Source organism: Macaca mulatta, chromosome 12 (assembly GCF_049350105.2).
Source record: "Macaca mulatta isolate MMU2019108-1 chromosome 12, T2T-MMU8v2.0, whole genome shotgun sequence".
In the NCBI taxonomy this organism is placed as follows: domain Eukaryota; kingdom Metazoa; phylum Chordata; class Mammalia; order Primates; family Cercopithecidae; genus Macaca; species Macaca mulatta.
Genome location: NC_133417.1, coordinates 76,450,915 through 76,474,338, shown reverse-complemented (window position 1 = coordinate 76,474,338; position 23,424 = coordinate 76,450,915). Strand labels below are relative to the sequence as shown.

General features: G+C 44.8%; 2 protein-coding genes across 3 annotated transcripts in view; both read right to left on the bottom strand.

Annotated features, from left to right (window-relative positions):
- The window catches only part of CYBRD1 (cytochrome b reductase 1), a 28,562-nt gene extending 16,055 nt beyond the window's left edge, over positions 1 to 12,507 (bottom strand). The window contains 1 exon segment of one of the 2 annotated variants that reach the window (NM_001193742.2): positions 12,133 to 12,507. In NM_001193742.2, the coding sequence (NP_001180671.1) occupies positions 12,133 to 12,325 (193 nt within the window). In that variant the 5' untranslated portion in view covers positions 12,326 to 12,507. 2 annotated transcript variants of the gene reach the window in all.
- The window catches only part of LOC144333405 (uncharacterized), a 229,918-nt gene that overhangs the window by 133,158 nt on the left and 73,336 nt on the right, over positions 1 to 23,424 (bottom strand). The window lies entirely within an intron of this gene.

The following is a 23,424-nucleotide window of genomic DNA, read 5'->3' as shown; positions in this document are numbered from 1 at the left end:
CTTTTTAAAATGTATAAGCAACTGAAATATGGTGGACTTTGGGAGAAAAGGGCAATCTTAACAAATCAAGCCATATTTCCTAAACAAGAATCTATTCTCGACAGTTACAAAAACTGCCTGGAGAGTGGAATTTAAATATTTCTTGCTTCTTTGGCTTGGCACTTACCTAGACACCATTCCTGAGGTTCAGTGAGAAGGAAGAAAAAGGTCCCCTAAGCCCACAAGAAGGGGAAATGGTATAAAACAGCTACTTGTGACCAAAACAAGGGTTTGCTGTTAGAGGCTCTAGTTGGCATTCCATTTCTCCCAGAAAAGGAGGGGAAATACAAACATATATATGAGAGAAATATACTTTAAATCCTTTAAAAGAAAAGATATTGATGGTGGACCATGCTAACATGATAAACTTAAAAAGAAAGGGAGGGAGGAAGAAATTAATACCTGTGTATAATTATCTTAAGACAATGAAGAGAAAAATATAGTAACTTGAATTTGGGTTTAATTATTAGAAAATGTCGGCTGGGTGCAGTGGCTCACACCTGTAATCCCAGAACTTCGGGAGGCCAAGACGGGCGGATCACTTAAGGTCAGAATTTCAAGACCAGCCTGACTAAAGTGGTGAAACCCTGTCTCTACGAAAAAATACAAAAATTAGCCAGGCATGGTGGCGTACGCCTGTAGTCCCAGCTACTAGGGAGGCTGAGGTGGGAGAATTGCTTGAACCTGGGAGATGGAGGTTGCAGTGACCCACTACACTCCAGTCTGGGCAACAGAGCTGGAGTCTCTGTCAAAAAAATAAAAAAGAAAAAAAGAAAGAAAAGAAAAGAAAATGTCTCAGCTCCTTGTTGCATAACCAAAACTCAGGAATATATGAAAATATATACTCTCTAAAATGTATACATTTTAGATATTTAAAAATGTCTGTGGTTTGACACCAGATTTCCATCTATATACCATTACAAAACTATTTATATATATGAGTTTGTCTTATAGCAGGCAATGCAAATTTGGAATCTGTCAAAGTGTGTGTGGTAGGGGAAGAGTGCTTAGAGGGAGAGAAATGTCCTCAAACATGGAAAACATTTTGACTCTAGTTCTTCTGTGTTAAAATCTTGTGACTCATGAGGGTGGGAACATGACTATCTTGTTCACTGTCACATCCCAGTATTTAGCATAGAGCTTGGCATACAGTAGGAATTCAGTAAGTATGTTTTTGTTTTTGTTTTCTGAGACAGAGTCTCTCTCTTTGTCACCCAGGCTGGAGTGCAGTGGCGGGATGTCGGCTCACTGCAACCTCCGATTCCCACGTTCAAGCAATTCTCATGCGTCAGCCTCCAGGGTAGCTGGGATTACAGGCAAGCACTACCACACCTGGCTAATTTTTGTATTTTTAGTAGAGATGGAGTATCACCATGTTGGCCAGGCTCGTCTCAAACTCCTGACCTCAAGTGATCCGCGCACCTCAGATCCCACCTCCCAAAGTGCTGGGATTACAGGCGTGAGCCACCATGCCCGGCCCAAATAATTCTAAATAAAGCACAGGAATAATTGCTAATAAAGCACCGTAGTTCATTCAGTATGCCCAGCAAATGAGCAAATCCTCTTTTACTTTTTTTAAAATTTATTTATTTTTTATTTTATTTTATTTTATTTTTTTTGAGATGGAGTCTCACTCTGTCGCCCAGGCTGGAGTGCAGTGGCCGGATCTCAGCTCACTGCAAGCTCCGCCTCCCGGGTCTACACCATTCTCCTGCCTCAGCCTCCCGAGTAGCTGGGACTACAGGCGCCCGCCACCTCGCCCGGCTAGTTTTTTGTATTTTTTTAGTAGAGACGGGGTTTCACCGGGTTAGCCAGGCTAGTCTCAATCTCCTGACCTCGTGATCCGCCCGTCTCGGCCTCCCAAAGTGCTGGGATTACAGGCTTGAGCCACCGCGCCCGGCCTTAAATTTATTTTTAATTAAGAGAGTTGACAAATAAAAATTGTATATATTTGTGCTATACAACATGATGTTTCCATATATATACACACACACACACATTTCCATATATACACACACACACACACACACACACATCATGAAATGGTTAAATCAAGCTAATTAACATATCCATCACCTCACATATTTATTTTTTAGTCTTTTTTTTTTTTTGAGACAAGAGTCTCACTATGTCGCCCAAGCTGGAGTGCAGTGGCGTGATCTTGGCTCACTGCAACCTCTGCTTCCTGGGCTCAAGATACTCTCCTGCCTCAGCCTCCCGAGTAGCTGGGATTACAGGGGCACACCACCATGCCCGGCTAATTTTTGTATTTTTTTGTAGAGACAGGGTTTTGCCGGCTACCATGCCAGGCCCATAAAATGCACAAATAAAAAAACTCAGAAAAATTGTACTGCTGATCCAAGTATTAGCTAATAGAAGACCAAATGGCCCTTTCAAATAAGTAAAAAGCATTCTGCACTTGGACCCACTTAACAACTTGAAGTGAATTCAAAAATAAAATAAGAGTAAGTTATTGAGTTTGAAGTACACTGGAATTTTACAACACTTACGAATTCTACTTAAACATGGTGTGCCCATTACACTTCCCTTCCCTCTTTGAATAAAGTATTATTTCTGTCTCCTTAGCAGAATGCTCAGAACAGGATTATCAGTCTCCATAACTCATTTCCCTCTGCACGCAAGAGCTTACCAGATTCTATCCAAAGAATCTTAAGTTTAAATGAAAAAGCAGAGAATCTGCTTTAAATAAACTTCTTGAAAAGATTCCTGCAGTGGCTGTCAAAGAAAATCAGAGCTTTGAAACATGGCTGTGCATTCAAACTGTCTCACAGCATGAAAGTCATGAAACTGAAAATCTCTGAAAACTCAAAATGAAGGAAGTGATTCAGATGATTTGGAAGATATTTTTAGGCCTAGAAACATCTCTGAGTGATTAAAATCCTTGCAAAGGCAGCTACATCGTACCAAATACATGTATAAAAAGAAAAAAAATCAATTAATTGAATACACATTTAAAAATATTCAGAAATTGTGTGTTTTCAGAAAGATCAGCTATATTTTCTTGTGCCTCATATCAGTATTATGACGGATTAGAAAGAGTACTGGCTCTGATACTAGCTGGTTGTCTGACCCTGGCCAGACATTTGGTCTCTAATATGAAGGGTAGAACTTAAGGTCCCAGCCAGCTCTAAATATTTAAGGATCAGTATAAACTACATCTCTAAACAAAACAACAAAAATCCCCATCATAATTTGAGCTGGGACGGTGTGGAGGTTCACAACTGTAATCCCAGCACTTTGGGAGGGGTGGAAGAGTCACTTGAGCCTGGGAGGTCAAGGCTGCAGTGAGTCATGATTTCGCCACTACACTCCAGCCTGGCTGACAGAGCAAGACCCTGTATGAAAACAAACAAGCAAAAAGAAAGAAACCATAATTCGTGTCCAACCAAATCAAATGGGAACAGCTTGCAGACTGAGTTGTATCTTACTTGTTTTACAGTGTCTGGCACACAGTAAGTACTTAATAAATATGTTAATTAAATGGATAGGATAATATATTAAGAAATTGAACAACAACAACAACAAAAAACTTAGAAAAGTACAGCCGAAGTCTGTATAGACATTTCAAAGCTTGTTTTGACCTTTTAAGGAAGTTTCTATATAAAGAAAAAAGTTATAACAAAGATTTCTAGTCTAACCTTCTTTTGTTCTTTTTTTTCTTTTTCTTTTTTTATTTTTTTTGAGACAGGGTCTCGCTCTGTTTCCCAGGCTGGAGTGCAGTGGCATGGTCACAGCTCACCGCAGCCTCAACCTCCCAGGCTCAAGTGATCTTCCAGCCTCAGCCTCCCGAGTAGCTGGGACTTACCAATACACACCACCACGCCTGGCTAATTTTTGTATTTTTTTTGTAGAGATGGGGTTTCACCATGTTGCCCAGACTTGTCTCCCTACGTGGCTTCCCAAAGTCCTGGGATTACAGGCATGAGCCACTGTGCCTGGCCCTCTATCTTTCTTAAAAAGGAAGAATGTTCTACCTTTTAAGGGAAAAATGTAAAACCTTGCAAAGTCAAGTCAGAAAACCCTAGCAGGAGTCACCTGTAAACTGGAAGCTATGGACTGGAATTTGGTCCAAAGATGTTGTTTTGTTTGATCAGCCCAATGTTTTAGAGGTTTTGTTTTTGTGGCTGGTTTACTTTTCGTTTGAACCAATTTTTTAAAAATCTGGATTCTCTCGGGACAATTAGAAGCCCTGGCAACCTTGGACTGGCATCCTCACGTAGCCATGACCCACTAGGGCTAAGTGGAAACTTCCTGTTTTGCCAGGAGTGGGCACTCTGTAGTTCCCTACAGTTCCCACCTCTCACACCTGTGCTCTGCTGCATGACGATCTGATCTTTAATTAACTGTCCTCGTAAACAGATAAAGTGGCTTGTCACCAGTTATTAGGCAACATTGGTAATAATAAAAACTGACCCAATTGGTAAACTGTGTCTGGACTGAAACAATGAAAAATCTGTAAATACCTGATGACGATACCAATACTTTGGGCTTCCCAGAGTGCAGTGATAACTGTTATATCCTATATTAATCCTCTAGAGCCACCATAACAAATTACCAGAAATTTAGTAACTTAAAGCAACACATTTATTCTTTCACAGTTCTGGAGGCCAGAAATTAAAAATCAAGGTGTTATAATAAATAGCAGGATGGTCTTAAGGAAGAAGCCATGCCATACCCTCTTTGGCCTCTAGGGGCGCCGACAATTCTCCATTTTCCTGGGCTTGTGGTCACATCACTCCAATCTCCGCCTGTCTTCACATGGCCTTCCTCTCTGTGTGTCTTTGTCTCAAATCTCCTTCTCCTTTCTCTTATAAGACGCCAATCATAGGATTTAGGGCCCACTCTAAATCCAGGGTGATCTCATCTTGAGATCCATAGTTAACATCTGCAAAGATCCTATTTCCAAATAAGGTCACATTCACAGATACCTGGGATTAGGATTTGGACATATCTTTTTGGGGGCCACTATTCAACCCACTACATATCCCTTGCAGGGATCATGGAACTAGGCATACAGAGTACTACAAAAGACAGTTCCTATGTGGCATGGGGACTTTAAGCTCTGATCTCACCAGTGCAGATCTCATCTCCCAGTGCCTGAGCTGTCACCCGAGGAAAGGATAGCTTACTGAGGGCTATGTTGACTGCTGCTGCAAGGATGCCCACTGCCACTGCCCTGCCACTGCCCTGCCAGCAAGCTCTGGCTTCTGTCCTACATCATTCTGAGTAGACTGGTGTCCAGTATGGTCTTAATAGTCCCTCATGTCTTTTTTTTTTTTTTTTTTTTTTTGAGACGGAGTTTCGCTCTTGTTACCCAAGCTGGAGTGCAATGGCGTGATTTCAGCTCACTGCAACCTCCATCTCCTGGGTTCAAGTGATTCTCCTGCCTCAGCCTCCTGGGTAGCTGCGATTACAGTTATGAGCCACCATGCCCGGCTAATTTTGTATTTTTAGTAGAGATGGGTTTCTCCATGTTGGTCAGGCTGGTCTCGAACTCCCGACCTCAGGTGATCTGCCCGCCTTGGCCTCCCAAAGTGCTGGGATTATAAGCGTGAGCCACCGCCCCTGGCAGTAGTCTCTCGTGTCTGAATATCTAGTTGAATCCAGAAAGACACCCTGGTGGGTGCTGTATACTAAATCGACTTCACCTATTTACTTTGTACACTGATCCTTGTAGGTGTGACCCTCTGGTTTAAAGAATTGGCCAAACTTCCATCAATTTAGTAAATATTTATTGAATGCTTATTATGTGTTAGGTAATGCTATGGATACAGCATTGAAGAAAACAGACAAAATCCCTTCCTTCTGGGAGCTTATATTCTAGTAGGAGAAGACAGACAATAAATTAATAGTCAGTGGTCAGAATTTGGATAATACTGTATTTTGAATTTGGAGTCTCTAAGATTTTCTAGTGAAATGGCTGAGGAGTATGGAAGAGAAGAATCATAGATGACTGCATAATTTTGTCCTGAACGGCTAGAAGGATAAAGTTGCCATTTACTGAGATGGTGGAGCCTGTGCTGGGAGGAGTTGGTTTTGCAGGCATGAGGAAGATCAAGAGCTGAGATTCGGATATGTCTATTTGATATTCAAGTAGAGAGTTTGAGTAGGCAAATAGATATTTGGATTTGGAGTTCAGGGAACAGTCTGGGCTGAATACACAAATTTGAGAGGGTTCAGTGTGTAGATAGTACTTAAAGCCAAGAAGAGACTGGATAAGATTGACCACTAAAGAAGTGAGTGTAGAAAAAAAAGAAGTGGTCAGAAGACTGAGCCATGGGATACTCTAACCTGAAGTCATCAGGAAGATGAGGAAGAACCAGCAAAGGAGACTGAGGATGAGGCAGCCAGGAAAGAGAGAAGAGTCACGAGAATCAGGTGTCCTGGAAGCCACCCAACTTACCAGGTGAAGAGAAGCCAAGTAAAGAAAGTGTCCTGGCTGGGTGCGGTGGCTCACACTTGTAATCCGGGCACTTTGGGAGGCTGAGGCGGGTGGATCACCTTAAGTCGGGAGTTCAAGACCAGCCTAACCAACATGGAGAAACCCTGTCTCTACTAAAAATACAAAATTAGCTGGGCGTGGTGGCGCATGCCTGTAATCCCAGCTACTCAGGAGGCTGAAGCAGGAGAATCACTTGAACCCGGGAGGTGGAGCTTGCAGTGAGCCCAAATTGCACCATTGTACTCCAGCCTGGGCAACAAGAGTGAAACTCCGTCTCAAAAAAAAAAAAAAAGAAAAAGAAAAAAGAAAAAAAGACAGTGTCCCAAGGAGTGAGGGGTCAATTATGTCAAATGCTGCCTTCCACTCAAACACTATGAGGACTGAGAATTGACCAGTGGAATTAGCAACATGGAGATCATTAGCTACCATGTTAAGCACAATTTTGGTGGAGCAGGAGGTGAAAACCTAATTGGAGAGGGCTCAAGAAAGAATAGGAAGAAAGGAACTAGAAACTGCAGGTATGGACAAAAATTTCAAAAAGTTCTGTGGTAAGGCAAGCAGAGAATTGAGGCAGTAGCTGAGGGACATACAGGGTCAAGAGTGATTTTGTTTTGTTTTCGAAGATGATAGAAATTATACTATGTTGGAAATAAGCCAGTTAGGGGGGAAACTTGATGCAGAAAAAGGAGAGAAAACTGGGATGAAGGGAAAAGGAGGCACAGACTGTACTTAAGCAGCAACAGTCTCATCAGCTAGAGGCCTTAGAATAAAGATGCATTTGCAGTGCAATAGATGTCCATTCTTCCTGGAGGTTGATAAGCCAGTGCTTTTAAACTGGCTGAACAGGAGAATCGCTAGGGAAAGACAAGCGTGTATTTACTTTAGACACTATTATTATAGTCACAAATAAGTGGCTGTAAATTGCATTTTGTTACTAACAATTCAATGATGGTACAGAAATAATCATTCATTCAACAACTACTTACTCATCTACCATGTGCCAGTTCCCAGTGTTATTCTAGGTGCTGGGGATATAGAACTGAGCACCACAGTCATATCTAAAACATTTTTATTGGTTGCATTATTTTAAAATCTATGTGTATTTGTTTACAACAAAAAATATGTTGGGGATATTTTTTGTGGTTTTCTTCACAAAATTTCTTTAAATCATCTCTTTATGCTTTGTAAAAACCCTTGTATCGCTAAGATTGACAGGTTTTATTATCAATGGTGTCCCTGAAGCTTATTTTAGAGTAGGTATTTAGGGCACTTTCTCCATTTTCTTATTTGCTGGATTTTACCCCAAGAGCTTTTCAAGTCTATTTAAGTAATCATGGAATTTGGTCACTTTTAGATAAATTAATAGGATATCCCAACTGCTTTTTAAGAACTGCTCTTAATTTCTGTTAGTCTTTTAAATGTTACTTAAAGGTAGTTATATTCTCTCACAAAATCAACTTGAGATCATTAAACTATTTAATTTCTCTTCCTTCAGTTTATACAATAAAACGAGTTCTACACAGGAAAGGAAGGAGTATAGAATTGCCAAGGCTTCTTTTCACTAAACTTAGATAGCTGAATTTTCTACCTTTCACTAAAGAACACATTCCACCTTGCTGAACCTTTAAAAGGTCAACAGCCACTTTGAGAGCGTTTATTTGTTTCAGTCTTTTCTGTGGCCTCCTTTTCAAGGTTCATTTCTCTGATTTCCTAGTAGTATACTTATTTCATGGGAAACATTTCTTTCAGAGAAGCACAAAGCCTCTTCTAAACTCTTCCTCATTCATGTCAGTCTGTTAGCTAGATTTCCCACTAGTTTAAAATTTTATTTTAGTTTTAGATTTCCCATGATCTGCTATACTTGAATATAGAATATATACATTTTCCAAAATATACTTGGAGTGTGGGAGTTGGGGAGAGAGAAGGGGAAAGGAAGGGAGAGCGAGAGAGGGACACGGAGGATAAAATGGGAAAAGGAGAGGGAGGGTTAGCGAGAAAGGGAAAGGGGAATAAAGGAGGAGAGGGATATTTGTTTTGTAAATTCTATGTTAACTTTGCTTCTTTGGAGCTTTTTCTTTTCTCTTTTTTTTTTTTTTTTTTTTTTTTTTTTTTTTTTTTGAGACAGAGTCTTACTCTATTGCCCAGGCTAGAGTGCAATGGCACAATCTTGGCTCACTGCAACCTCCGCCTCCCAGGTTCAAGCAATTCTCCTGCCTCAGACTCCCGAGTAGCTGGGATTACAGGCACGTGCCGCCACACCCAGCTAATTTTTGTATTTTTAGTAGAGACAGTGTTTCACTATGTTGGCCAGGCTGGTCTCGAACTCCTGACCTCAGGTGATCCACTCACCTCGGCCTCCCAAAGTGCTGAGATTACAGGCGTGAGCCACCATGCCCGGCCAGAGCTTTTTTTTTTTTTTTTTTTTTTTGAGATGGGAGTTTCGCTCTTGTTGCCCAGGCTGGAGTGCAATGGTGAGATATCCGCTTATCGCAACCTCCGCCTCCCGAGTTCAAGTGATTCTCCTGCCTCAGCCTCACAAGTAGCTGAACTGCGCCGGCCCAGAGCTTACTTCTTAAAGGTGTTTCAAAGGACTCATACCTGTTCTTAATTTCAAATATTGTTTACTATTTGTATATTGCATTTCTAAAACATCTTATACTTAGAGTAATAACTGTACTTTAGCCTTCCTTTCCTCATCTCCAAATATTTGTGTATTACAGAAGAGAAGAACTCCATTACATCGTGTTCTTTGTTAGAGATCTGAAATCTCATAGCCTAAAATTTTCCTCCTTGCAGCAATCACACACAGTAAAAAAGTCTGCTATAACATGGCAAGTCTGTAACGTGTGGGTCCCTCACGGCCTATAAAGTTTATTTATTACTCCCCCTCCTTCCACTGGAGCCTTCCTAATACTTAGGGTGAGGAATGTGGGTGGGTGGGCCAAGATATGGAAGAACTGGGGAGAACTATGCATGTGCCTATATTTATGAAAACATTTATGCTCATGTCAATTAAATGCATTATATGATTAAAGTGATTTGCACATCCAGGCTCCAAACAGGAAACACGATGAGTAATGACGGGACAAACTCTGGACCACTGATACAAATACAGTAACTGAACCCAAAGAAAACAAGATCGGCTGGGTGCGGTGGCTCACATCTGTAATCTCAGCAGTTTGGGGGGCCAAGGCAGGTGGATCACTCGAGGTCAGGAATTCGAGACCAGCCTGGCCAACATGGTGAAACACTGTCTCTACTAAAAATATAAAAATTAGCTGGGCATGGTGGTACGCACCTGTAATCCCAGCTACTCGGGAGACTGGGGCAGGAGAATTGCTTGAACCTGGGAGGCAGAGGTAGCAGTGAGCCAAGATCGCACCACTGCACTCCAGCCTGGGCGACAGAGCAAGACTCCGTCTCAAAAGAAAAAAAAAAAAAAGAAAGAAAAAAAGAAACAAGATTTTCATAAGAGCAGCAGATGAAAATTGCCAAAATTTACACATTTTTGTCCAAGAGTAAATATGAACAGATTAAGAGAAGTACAAAGTTTAGAGAAATTAAAAAACCTTTTAGGAAAACTGTATATTGGACTCTAACATGAATGAAGAGTTTCAAAACATATTTTACATGAAGGTTTTAGCTGTCTAAAAAGATTTGGCAGAAAATAAGCATATTGCCATAAAAGCAGAGAATCAAACTTTGACGATAAGGTCACTGAAAAGCCTTAAAACAGCTTTCATGGGTAAGTTACATAACTCTTCTCTGTCTCAGTTTACTCTTACATACATGTGACATAATGCACTTAGTGGACAAACAGCATGCAATCACTGTTAGCCATTCTGACGGCTTCTCCTCTGTGGCAAGTCAGGCAACGAGTAATAACACTTGTTCCCTTAACCTCAATTATGAGAAGATATTCCAAGACCTCCAGAAAGTTCTTTGGTATTAGAAGCTGCTCTGAAGAGTTGGGTAGAAGAGGAGACTGGTTCTACTCTTTGAGCAAACAAGCTGTAGACAGCTCTGGGCCAAACTTAAGGGTTCCAACCATGAAGGAAAGAGTGCTTCTGACAGTTACTTTGGAACTTGAGTATGTTTTTCTCTTATAAGCGTAGTGGCAAAATAACTGAGAGTTACGCAACGAAATGCCTTAGGTGCCCAGTGGTGCTCACACCCTGATGCCGATCTCACATCAGGGAACCCTTTGAATGCTGAGGGTTAGTAACACCTTCCACTACATTCCAGAGTGGGAGAATGCTGGCCACACTTGCGAAAGCTGCAGTACAAGTTTAAAACAACCAACAAAAACAAAAACCAAAATCACTTTTCTTTAGGAATGAGGTCAGCACTATGTTGCACACTCGTTTGTGGGGAGTTGAATATTTGGTGAAGAAAAGGCAGCCTGCCCGGAGGCAAAGCTAGGGATTTCGGCCAGTGGGCATATCTTTCCAAACCCTTGCTACTACTCTCGATTATCTTCTGCGACATAACCCCAGTCCACCCCTTGCTGCCTTTCTCTAACTACTTTCTCAAGGCCATGCCTTTTGGGAAGTGGTTACAAATAAGCTGTTTGCGCCACAAGCTAGAGGTTCCTCCAGCTACACGGCAAACCGAAGGAAGCTGTCAGGACATTGTGAGAGGCACTACACAACGACAACAAACACTGCCAGCGACTGCCGAGCCCCACCCCCACGCCAGCCTCAGCCCAGAGAATGCAGGCCCTGGGCTGGCTCGCCGCGGGCCAAAGACGGACGCAGCTCGCGCCGCTGGCAGCCGGAGCACAGGCATCCCTCGGTGCAAGGCAGCCGCGGGCCCTCTCCAGGCATCTCCCACCCGGAGTGCTGGGCCAGTGCCCAATAGGAAGCCCGGCGGGGGAACTTTCGCCCTCGGCTGCCACATAAACCAGTCGGGCTCAAGACTGTCCAATGACTGGGCAGGGCGGCGAAACATTCTTTGGAGTCCTGGCAGCTTCCAGGTCTCGACTGAGCTTAACGCTCTAGGAGGAGAGGAACCTAGGGCGGATGCTTCACTCGCCCCCCTTGGCCGGCCCCTTCACCCAGGGCCGAGGATGTTACAAATAGGGGCAAATTCTCGCCCCGGCCATCTTTCCCTGGGGCCTTGCCCTCCTCGTCTGCAGGCTGGAAGCAAGTTCAGCAACAGGCTGGGGCGAAAGTGTTTCCGCGCCCCCGACTGCGCAGGCTCGGTACACAGAGGCGACTTTCCGGGGCGAGTGGGCTGCAGCGGCCCGACTGCGCGGCGCTCCGGTATCGCTCCCTGGTTCAAGTTTCTGGGTCTTGGAGGCGCCTCCAATGCGTCCCAGCCACTCGCCGCAAAGAGTTAACCAAGTGGGGCGGGCCCCCAGCAGCGCGTCTCCACCGCGCACCCCCAGCCCCGCGCTCGCTGCTATCCGCCCGAACCGCAGCTGCGTCTCGCCCCCAGAGCCGGCCAGCCTCCCTCTCGCGCCGCCTTCCCACCCCGCCAAATTGGCTTCCCGCGCACTCCTCACCGCATTTCTCTGGGCCCCGCGATACTCCAATATTTCCTCAGCTGGGAGGCGCTTCACGGAGGACCCTCTGCCCCCAGTCGCTTTCCCCGCTTTCCTCCCCGCACCCCCCAGGAGGTGCCAGTACCGATGCCCTGGATGAAGACGAAGCCGGTGACCACGAGCACCGGGTGCCAGTTAAACTCGAGTGCGCTCCCGTCCCAGCCAAGCCCCTCTCGGTAGTGGAGGACCCAGACGAGGGTGAAGATCACCGACAGGAAGCCGACGAGCAGTGCCGACCCCAGCAGCGCCAGGAAGCGCCAGTAGCCCTCCATGGCCATCAGCGCCCCATACTCCGCACCGCGGGGTCCACAGTAACTTGGAGAGGCGGCGGCAGCCTTTGGGTAGTGGCCGGGCGGCGGGACCGGGGCGTCGACTTCTTGGGGCTGTCTCCGCCTGCGGGGAGGGACTTTCTGGGCTGCTGGCCCGGAATGTGGGGCCCTTGGGGGTGGGGAGCTAGCCCCAACTCAGAAACGGGCCCCACCCCCGGGATCACGGGGCCGCCGAGGGCGCTCACTGCCTGGTGGCCTCACTCTCGCCCAGCATCCAAGCTCGCAGAGGGCTTCAGTAACAGCCCTAGTTAGTTGCTCAAAGAGAGAATTCCAAGGATTTTATACCCACCACTTGCTTTTAACCCTTCCCGTATCTCGTCCTTATTTGTGGGGAGGCTGAGTAGGGCAGTGGTGCGCCCTCTTGATTAAGAGAAGAGAGGGATCCGTTGGGTAAGGTTATGTGTGTGCTTTTAACTCTAAAGAAGCCTCCTTAGCCGCAGTGCTGGAGAATTGCTGTCTCTGACATCAAAGGGTGTTAAGGAGGAACCCGTAGGGTGGTGTAAACTAAAAGTAAAATCCTAAGCCCCTCACTGACTGAATGGACCCCCTTGGCCAAGCAGACCCCAGAAAACCTTAAAGCTGAGTTTCTAGCTACAGCCAGAAGGGAAATCAGGAAGTCTACCCCCTCCCTTTTGGAATTTAGACTCAACAACTGACTAGCATTAATGTTTAAAAGAGAAATCATAAGGCGGACGGAACAGACTCTTTGTAGCAATAGGACATCAAATTATAAAAAGGACCTAAGTCACACACTCCTACAGTTAAGGAATAAACTATGGTCTAACTGCCACAAAGGTTTTCTTTTTCTCTAGAGGCACTGGTTTGAGATAAGCGATGTTAAAACTATTACAACTTAATCAGCTCACAGACGCTGACCAACTGAACCCCTGTTCCACAAGCCAGAACTACAGCTTTCATTGGACAAGAAACTGATTTCAGGAACTTTTTCCTGATAGGAAGACCACCGACCATGGACTAGTTCTGGCCAGTTTACAGGATTTGCACTTGTATGCATTCACGGCCTAAAAAGACCTTTTGAAGTATAGGTTTGAAGTAATACATTTAAATGTTAAGTCTCCACCCCAAAGAGAACATGTTACATGCATGTTTGTTCAATATGCATGTGTAAGGACCACCTCCATCAATATTCATAGTTCCTCCTGTAACCTGTTAAGTATGTATGTTTGGCCAAACTGTTCAGCATAAAGCTTCTACCCCAACCCCTCTGCCTTCCAAGTGCCTGTCTCTGGTCTTAGGCCAGAGGCTGTGTTTATCAGCCTATGGAATGGCCACCTTGCAGGCTATAACCTTTTAAAAGAAAGTCTCCTCCTTTTTCAAATTTATAATTTTTTGTTTTAAGTTAACAGTAAAGGCCGAGCGCAGTCGCTCACACCTGTAATCTTAGCACTTTGGGAGGCTGAGGCGGGCAGATCACTTCAATCCAGGAGTTTGAGACCAGCCTGGGCAACAAGGTGAAACCCTGTCTCTACTAAAAATACAAATGTGTGCACCTGTAGCCCCAGCTACTTGGGGACTGAGGAAGGAGGATCATTTGAGCCCAGAAGGTCGAGGCTGCAGTGAGCTGAGATTGCACGACTGCCTTCAGCTTGAATGACAAAGTGAGACTCTGTCTCAAAAAACAAACAAAAACCAGTAAACCGGGGTCCGCATGAAGTGTCTCACGGCTGTAATCCCAGGGCTTTGGGAGGTGGGGGCAAGAGAATCACTTGAGCTCAGGAGAGCTATGATCGCACCACTGCACTGCAGCCTGGTGACAGCTAGACTTTGTCTCGAAACAAAACAAAAACAGCATGGGCAGCAGTGGGCTTGGCCTTATCCTGCAATGAAACTATTTGCAGTTTGCTGTTGAGAGAGGGAAGACAGGAACCTCCTGGACCTGGACTTGCCATTTAGTGTGATAAATGGATTTTCAAAGTGCCAGGCCACCCAAACCGATTTGAACCAAAGCCCCTGTTGATGAAGTGAAGCTCGCTCCCTGCCCTATTTCCAACATTATCCTCACCCTTCTCCACTGGACAAAAATAGTATCAGCATTATCTAATGCTATCAAAGAAAAAGGGTTCTGACCGCCAGGGCCTCCAGAATGCATTTGGGAACGTTCACTTCTAGCCCTCTTCTGTAGCTCATCTCCAAGGACTAGTTTGCTGTATTGTCTTGTTGCTGTCTTGAAAGACCTTAGAATGTGCAGGAAGTATATGGAGGTGATTTTCAAAGCAGACTAAAGAAATAGGAGTGGCAGGCCATGGTAGTAGGGCAGGATTAAGGGCTCAGAGTAAGAGGCTGTAGACCTCACCTGTGTCATTATTTTTCCCTTGGTGGGGAGAGTAAGCAAATGGAAGAGAAGGACACCTTTCCCCAGCACAAGGCTTTGATCTGGTCCAGCTTAGCCCTCCCCTCTAGTCTCTTACCATAACCTGACTGGCTCTGATGTCCTTGGCTGTAAACTGCTCTGGCAGCTTCTGACCACTTCCTACCCACGCCCCTGCCTCTAAATTTCCCTGACCCCATCTCCACTGAGAAACCTTCCCTGAGTCTGCCCCTGCCCAGACTTTTATATCCCACTGACCTCCCCATCCAGTGCCTCCTTGTGTCACCTGTCAGGATATAATATAATGATCTGCCTCTGGCTGTCTCCACTCTCAGACTGCCCTATTGAAGGCATTGATTCTCCAATTAGTCATTTTATTCCTCCTTGACGTGGTGGTTACTCAATAAACATGTGTTGGGAGGCTAATAAGACTGAGTGTGTTAATCAGGGTCCTGGCAGAAAACACACAGCATATTGGAATTGAGTAATTTAATAATGAACAAGACTGTTTATGAAGTTGTGGGCAGTGTGTGGCAATCCTCAGAGTTAGGCAGTGCCCCAAGTCTGAAGGGTAGAGAATTACTGGAGTCCAGAGAGAAAATTGTGTGGAGGGGGAAGTCCGATAGAGGCCTTGAGTACAGGGATGCAGCCAGCCTGCAGAGACCCCATAGGGAGAAAGATGGAAGCAGATAAATATTCCAGCCTTACTCTTCTCCCCTCTGATCTTCTGCCCAGGGTCTCCCAGGGGCTAACCAGAACCTAATCAGATGCCACAGGGCAGTTCATGTAATCCATCCCAGGTCAATTTAGGGCACAGAGCAGAGGAGAGAAGAGTGAGATCCCTAGGAATACATGGAAACTATCCCTGAATCTTCCACTTTTATTTTTTCAGACCTTTTTTTTTTGGTGGTGGTTCCTGAGTGCTGCAAACATTCCGTGTTTCACCTAACATTGATTCTTTTCGTTTGTGAACTTTAGCTTATAATTCTATAACGACATCACTGTATCTCTATCCCTCTCCCTAAAAGTATCTAGTCTTTTTCCCCAATTAATGTTTTCACCCCCTTGAAATATTACTCCTAACACCTTCACTCCACTCTTGAGTTAATTTTGCTTCATAGCAGCAGCAGATGAGAATCTCTGGGATTCCAGACCCCATTTAACAAAACATTTCAGGAGGATGAAAACATGGCCAAATGGTACCAATGGTATTGAATCATCTTGAAGTTATATGTAAAACTGAGAGAATTTCAACTTTTAAATTATCTTTTAAGAATCTGGCCGGGCGCAGTGGCTCAAGCCTGTAATCCCAGCACTTTGGGAGGCTGAGACGGGTGGATCACGAGGTCAGGAGATCGAGACCATCCTGGCTAACATGGTGAAACCCCGTCTCTACTAAAAATACAAAAAAACTAGCCGGCCGTGGTGGCGGGCGCCTGTAGTTCCCAGCTACTCGGGAGGCTGAGGCGGGAGAATGGCGTAAACCCGGGAGGCAGAGCTTGCAGTGAGCCGAGATAGCGCCACTTCACTCCAGCCTGGGTGACAGAGCGAGACTCCGTCTCAAAAAAAAAAAAAAAGAATCTAACTTTGATATTAAACAAAACTGTCACTGAGAAGGGGAAATTTTTCAATAAATATTGTTGTGGCTTACTGTTAACCTTTTAATTAATTATTTTTCTTTTTGAGACAGGATCCCACTCTGTCACCCAGATTGGAGTGCAGTGGCATGATCTCGGCTCACTGCAACCTCCACCTCCTGGACTCATCCTCCTACCTCAGCCTCCCAAGTAGCTGGAACCACAGGCATGTGCTACCATGCCTGGCAAATTTTTGTATGTTTGGTAGAGAGGGGGTTTCATCAGGTTGCTCAGGCTGGTCTCGAACTCCTGAGCTCAGAAGATCCACCCGCCTTGGCTGCCCAAAGTGCTGGCATTATAGGCATGAGTCACCACCCCTGCCTGTGAACTTTTTTAAAACAGAGTTGTTAAATGATAGAAGTTTCCCTCTGGAGATTGTAAGCAGTTTGTCACCAAAGTATCTAATCAGACTCAATAACCTGCAGCAATGCTGTTGGGTGATTCCTGATGTAGCAGGTAGGGGACAGCATTGAAGAAGATGGCCTTTCTGAAAAACCTAGATGCTGGCTGGGCGCGGTGGCTCATGCCTGTAATCCCAGCACTTTGGGAGGCCGAGGTAGGCAGATCACAAGGTCAGGAGACTGAGACCATCCTGGCTAACACAGTGAAACCCTGTCTCTACTAAAAATACAAAAAATTGGCCAGGCGTGGTGGTGGGCGCCTATAGTCCCAGCTACTTGGGAGGCAGAGGCAGGAGAATGGTGTGAACCTGGGAGGCGGAGCTTGCAGTGAGCCGAGATCCGGCCACTGCACTCCAGCCTGGTCGACAGAGCGAGACTCCGTCTCAAAACAAAAAACAAAAAACAAAAAAACACCTAGAGGCTAGAAACATGTTGATGCAGAATTTTTTGTCCCTGACAGAGATGTAGAATGTAGAGTAAGGAGACATGTTGTGAGGCTTGTGGAAAGAAAACCAAAATCCCACCCATCCGGAGATGAGGTACCGGGTGCTCTAGATGCCATCTGTCTGTTGAACTTCCACAAAGTAAGTCGTAATAAGCCGCCCACGGTGGTTTGCTTTGTGGGATAAGCTGACCATTTTTCACTTCTGATTGTTGACTGTGTGTTGGTTCCTCTCTGTTTGCCCCTCCACTCTCCACCCTTTGCCTTGGCTTGTGCTCTGGGAGGCTGACGCCTACAGACTGTGTCATCTGACACTTCTTGTCCTCTGGCTTCCAATTGGGTTTGGCTGATGGCTGGTGCTGACCGGGGATTAGAAGGCAGGAAGCCAAGTCAGCCTATTTATCCCACTGTGACTCCTTGTTGGGACATGGTTTTGCAGTGGCTGCATTCCTCTTTGCCACGGGACTTTCAGGTGTTCCCTTCTCCACAGCTGTGGCTCTCACAGGGGTCAGGTAACACCATCACCACTTGCTTCTACGCATCTATGAGTGGCACTGGCTTCCTGCTGTGCTTGTCCCTGGTCTTCACCACTCTTCGCCGAGTTCCCTTAAGGCTGTTGCACCTCTGTAAATAGTTCATTTATTAAACTCACTTCAATTAAATGATTTATGCAAACCAGCTGTTTCTTGCAAGATCAGATACAAGTGGGGAAAATATTCTGACCTAATACTCCTGTTCCCCTAGCCTTTTGTTCATGCCTTCTGAGGACATATGATGAATGGAGGAACGGACGCAGTATGAGAAAATCACAGGCAGAAGGGATGAGCTCACATGCTTTCCCATTTTCTCTTTTGTCCCTTCTGCTGGTTAAGAGATTTGGACCAGTGGCCGGGCACAGTGGCTCACGCCTGTAATCCCAGCACTTTGGGAGGCTGAGGTGGGCGGATCACAAGGTCAGGAGCTTGAGACCAGCCTGGCCAACACAGTGAAGCCCCATCTCTCCTAAAAATATAAAAGATTAGCCGGGTGGGTGCCTGTAAGTGTAGCTACTCGGGAGGCTGAGGCAGGAGAACCGCTTGAACCCAGGAGGCGGAGGTTACCGTGAGCCGATATTGTGCCATTGCACTCCAACCTGGACAACAAGAGTGAAACTCCGTCTCAAAACAAAACAAAACAAAACAAAAACAAAAACAAAAAACCAGATTTGGACCAGAAAGCTGCCCCAGATGACCAAGACAAAGGAACTCCCTGCCGGCACCATGACTCATGAGGCAAGCCAAAACTGGAAGTGGTCAGAGGCTTCTTAATGAAATAAAGCAAGGATTACTGCTTTGAAGAGAACATAGCCAAACCCATATTAATGGGAGGAATAGCTTTCTTCATGTGAGGCTGGACTATGTTGTCTAAAACAAACACCTGCATTGCTGAGGGACTTTTCCTCTGAGGGAACTGGAGAGATTAGCCTCTGCTCTCACTGTGGGGATAATGGCTGTGGAAGCAGCCTCTACCGGTTCTCCAATTCAAGAGGCTCTGGGTCCACCTGCTGCATGTGGGCAGGGCTGGGGCAGTGGAAGGTTTCATTTGTATTGGTCCGTAGCCTCTTCCTTTGGGAAGAGGCAGGAAGGAACTCTCTTACTAAGGGAACAGAGTAAGACACTGGACTGACAAGCAGACACAAGGATAAGAGAAAGGTGTCTGGGAGAATGGGGAGTGAGCAGAGCATCTTTGAGAGGCATTCAAGCAAAATGTCTAACTCAACAGAGCTTCTTTCATGCTACGTGGGGAGCATGGGAGAAGAACATGGGAAGAAGAGTAGGTTAGACCTAGGCATGACTTCTGTTCCCTCCACACTACACTGCTTTGTAAGATCTGCCTCATCCTCCATTTAATTTTTAAATACTTCTGTGAACTCCAAGTGACTGAGACAGGCCCCAGTCAATTTAGAAAGTTTATTTTGCCAAGGTTAAGTACATGTGCCCATGTCATAGCCTCAGGAGGTCCTGACGACATGTGCCCAAGGTGGTTGGGGCACAGCTTGGTTTTACACATTTTAGGGAGACATGAGACATCAATTAATATATGTAAGATATACATTGGTTCAGTCTGGAAAGGCAGGACAACTCAAAGTGGGGAGGGGCTTCCAGGTTATAGAAAGTTGCAATTTTTAAAGTTTCTGATTAGCCTTTTCAAAGGAGGCAATCAGTTATGCATTTATCTCAGTGAGCAGAGGGATGACTGGATAGAATAGGGAGGCAAGTTTGCCCTAAGCAGTTCCCAGCTGGACTTTTCCCTTTAGCTGAGTGATTTGGAGGCCCCAAGAGTTACTTTCCTTTCACACTTCAGTCAGCATCCAGTGCAAGTTTGGTTTAAGGAAAACTGGTAAGGCAGGAAGCACTCAGGAAAGACATTGGTAAGTCTTCCTAATCATCTCCCTCCCCCTCCTTTTTTTTTTTCTCTCTTTTGAGACAGGCTCTCCCGCTATCACCTAGGCTGAAATGCAGTGGCATGATCACAGCTCACTCCAGCCTCAAACTCCTGGGCTCAAGCAATCCTCCCACCTCAGCCTCTCGAGTAACTGGGAGTACAGGTGTGTGCCACCACACTCAGCTAATTTTTAAAATTTTTTATAGAGACAGAGTTTCCCTATATTGCCCAGGCTGATCTTGAACTCCTGGACTCAAGGGATCCTCCTGCATCAGCCTCCCAAAGCGCTGAGAGTATAGGTGTGAGTCACCACACCTCTTCCTAATCATCTTGCATCTTCCTAATCATGTGGCAAGATAAAATTAAAAGGACCCTATCCTGGTCCTTTCTCTCCAGCCTAGGCATTAGTAGGTGGAGTGTGCTCTAGGTAGAGTCTGGTCTTTATCCAGGCAAAAGAGAATTAGGATTAAATCCTTGATTCCCCAATTCTCATCTACCACCTTTACCCCACATGTTAGCAGAAAATACCCAGCTGGGGAAGAAAAGAATGGTGCTTGGTCACATCTAGGTTCTATTTATTTTAGAGCCCATGCTCATGCAAATTTATAAACCCTAGGCTAAAACATAAGCTCCTTCAAGGATTTTCAGCTCTTCAAAAACAGATTTGGTGTGTCTTACTTGCTGCTGTTCTTCCAGCCTATTGTCTAAAAATGTACCTGGAAATTGTTTTGAGCAGATATAGTACAACACAGAGACATAAAATGATCGCCGTGAAGGAAGGAGGTTTTTTATGTTCACAGTCCCCTAGAAACGGGAGGCAAGGCATGGCAGGCAGGGCCACACAGGGAAGGACCGAAGCCAGATGAGCAGGCAGAAAGTGCAGAAGCCTTTGTTGTGGTTTTTGAAAAGAGGAAAAGGGAAAGCGAAGTAAGCAAGCAGAACAACCTTATGATTGGACAGTTTGAATAATTTCAGCAGCCCTGTAGCGATCTGATAAAAGGAGGTAGGTTGGGCTTGGAACCCTAATTGGTTGGTTTGCATATCAAAGATGTGCTGGCAGGCAAATTGTTGTCTCTAGGAATTAGTTAACTCGGGAGGGGTGGTTCCCCAGGTCCACAAGGCTCCACATGCCAGAGATCTAAGAATACAGACAAATAATATAGCCTAGAACAGTTGTCAACAGAGAAGAGGCCATTAAAAACAATTAGTGCACTGACTGGCTGACAGACTAACGAGAAGTTTAGACGGCCTAAGACAGAGAATTAGCAAGGAAAGAAATGCCCTGGCACATTTTTTTTAAAACCAAATTTTATAAGACATCGAACTGTTTGGATGGCACATTTTAGTATGTAAGAACTGGGTTATACTATTATTGTAGAGTAGCCAGAAACATTGTTTTACCTTTGGAGTTTTTTTTGTTTTTTTGGGTTTTTTTTTTGAGACGGAGTCTCGCTCTGTTGCCCAGACTGGAGTGCAGTGGCACGATCTTGGTTCACTGCAACCTCCACCTCCCGAGTTCAAGCAATTCTCCTGCCTCAGCCTCCCAAGTAGCTGGGACTACAGGTGCGTGCCACCACATTCGGCTAATTTTTTTGTATTTTTAATAGAGACAGGTTTCACCATGTTAGCCAGGATGGTCTTGATCTCCTGACCTCATGATCCGCCCACTTCAGCCTCCCAAAGTGCTGGGATTACAGGCCTGAGCCACCACGCCTGGCCCTGGAGAATTTTATTGGATGCTTTCTTGTTTGGCTTTGTAATAACAGGAATAAATGTTCTAATTATAATCTCTATCACATGCGTTTTTTTAAAGGACGTTCACTGGCAGTGTCTCAGAATTTTGGCTCAAAGGTCTGAGGGCCTTATTGAAGTATGGAGGAATCATGCATGTACAAAAAGAACTCTGAATGTAGACCAGAGAGGCCCTCTTAATAGGTCAAGTGTTTGGCTAGATAAATTTTGCCTACAAACTTTATCTTACATTTCAGTGGATCTTAGGAAGGCTTGACTACATTTCTGTTAGCAGATAAAGCTTTTTTAAAAAGTGAAATCAAATGGTATAAGTCAACCTTTTACTTTTGTCGCAAAATAATTTAGCTTGACTTCTGTCATTTGTATGTTGCTAAAGCCAATGCTAAATCTCTGAGATTCTAGTCAACAGGAAGCAGTTTGGAATAAGGGAATAGACATTGTTCTAGGCCTTCAATCTGCTACTAGTTTACTTTGTCATCAAACAATTCACAGGGGTCAAAAACTGGGCTGCAGTTTGCTAATCCATGACAGGACACTTTGGGACTAGATTAGTGTTCTTAACCTGGTATATGTGGACAGAACATGGATGAGGGGAAATTGCATCTTTATTTTCAGTAACTCCTAGCTGAAATTTAGCAATTTCTTTATTATGAATGCAGCAAACCCTACTAGTATTCATAGGACCTGTGACCTTGTCACCAATAGAAATCACTGATAATTTCATGTTGCGTCAGAATTTTTGCAGTTATCTCAATTTATCAATTATAATCAGCACTTCTTCAAAGTAACCCATTACTTTGTAGGGAGGGAGGAGGGAGCCTCAGAGGGAGGCTCCCCTGCTGAGCCTCTCTGGCTATAATTCCTGTCACTGCTGTACAGCCTGTTCCTCGGCTACGGTTACCCGCTCAGCTCTGGGTTTTTCATTCAGACTCTTCCTATTGCAACTTCATCATCTGCTTCCTCTTCCCTAAGGCAGGAGCAAAAACACCTGTTCCACAGGAAATGACCTGTTTACTCTGTCCTGACAAACTCTGGGAGAGACAGGCTGAGCTGAACACAGCTGCAGACCTTCATCCTCTGAAACCAAAGCAGATCACCAGCTCATCTTTCTTGCCCTTTAGGTTTCCTGAGCAGCAGTTAGACTCAGTCCTTTGTGGCCCCAAACTCAAGGGGATACAGATTAAGTTCTCAAAGCCCCTCTAATTAGTGAAGGGAAGGGGAAGTTACCCTCTGTCCCTTCCCACTGGGAGGGGGAGTGCAAAGTCACTGCACAGCTCTGCCCAAAGAAAACCTCACAAAGTAGTCCATCTCTGTTTTGCCATCTTTCTATATCTTCCGTTGAGTTTGAGAGCCGCATCATATATTCTAGGCCATCCACTTGGAAATTCCCACTTGGTATTCTGGCATGCATGGTGGTCTTGACCATTTATTATGTTATGGTGCAGTATTAGTTTTCCATTGCTGCTGCAACAAATGACCACACGGCAGCTTAGCTAACACAAATGTATTATCTTACAGTTGTGGGGCATGTAAGTCTGACATGGGTCTCACTGGGCCAAAATCAAGGGCTCACAGGGCTGCTGAGCTCCTCTTTGAAGCTCCTAGGGGAGAATTCATTTATCTGCCTTTCCAATTTCTATAGGCCACTGACATTCTTTAGATCATGGCCCCTTCCTCCACTTCAAAGCAAGCAATACCTGCATCTCTCTGACCCTTCCTTCCATTGTCACATCTCTTTCTCTGACCCTCTTCTCCTGCCCTCTTCCACTTTTATCCACTCTTAAATATTCCACCTAGATACTTCAAAATAATCTCTACTTTAAAGTCAGCTGATTATCAACCTTAATAATTCTATCTGTAACTTTAATTCTCCTCTACTGTGTAAGCTAACATATTCACAAGTTCTGGGATTAGGAAGTGGCCATCTTTGGGATGCTGTTAGTCTGTTTGCCATAGCGACTCAATAGCATTTCGTATTTACACAACCAGGTACAATAATAATGTATTGTGAACATATGTTCATGGGCTTAAACATCCTTTTACGTCCTTTATAATATATTTTA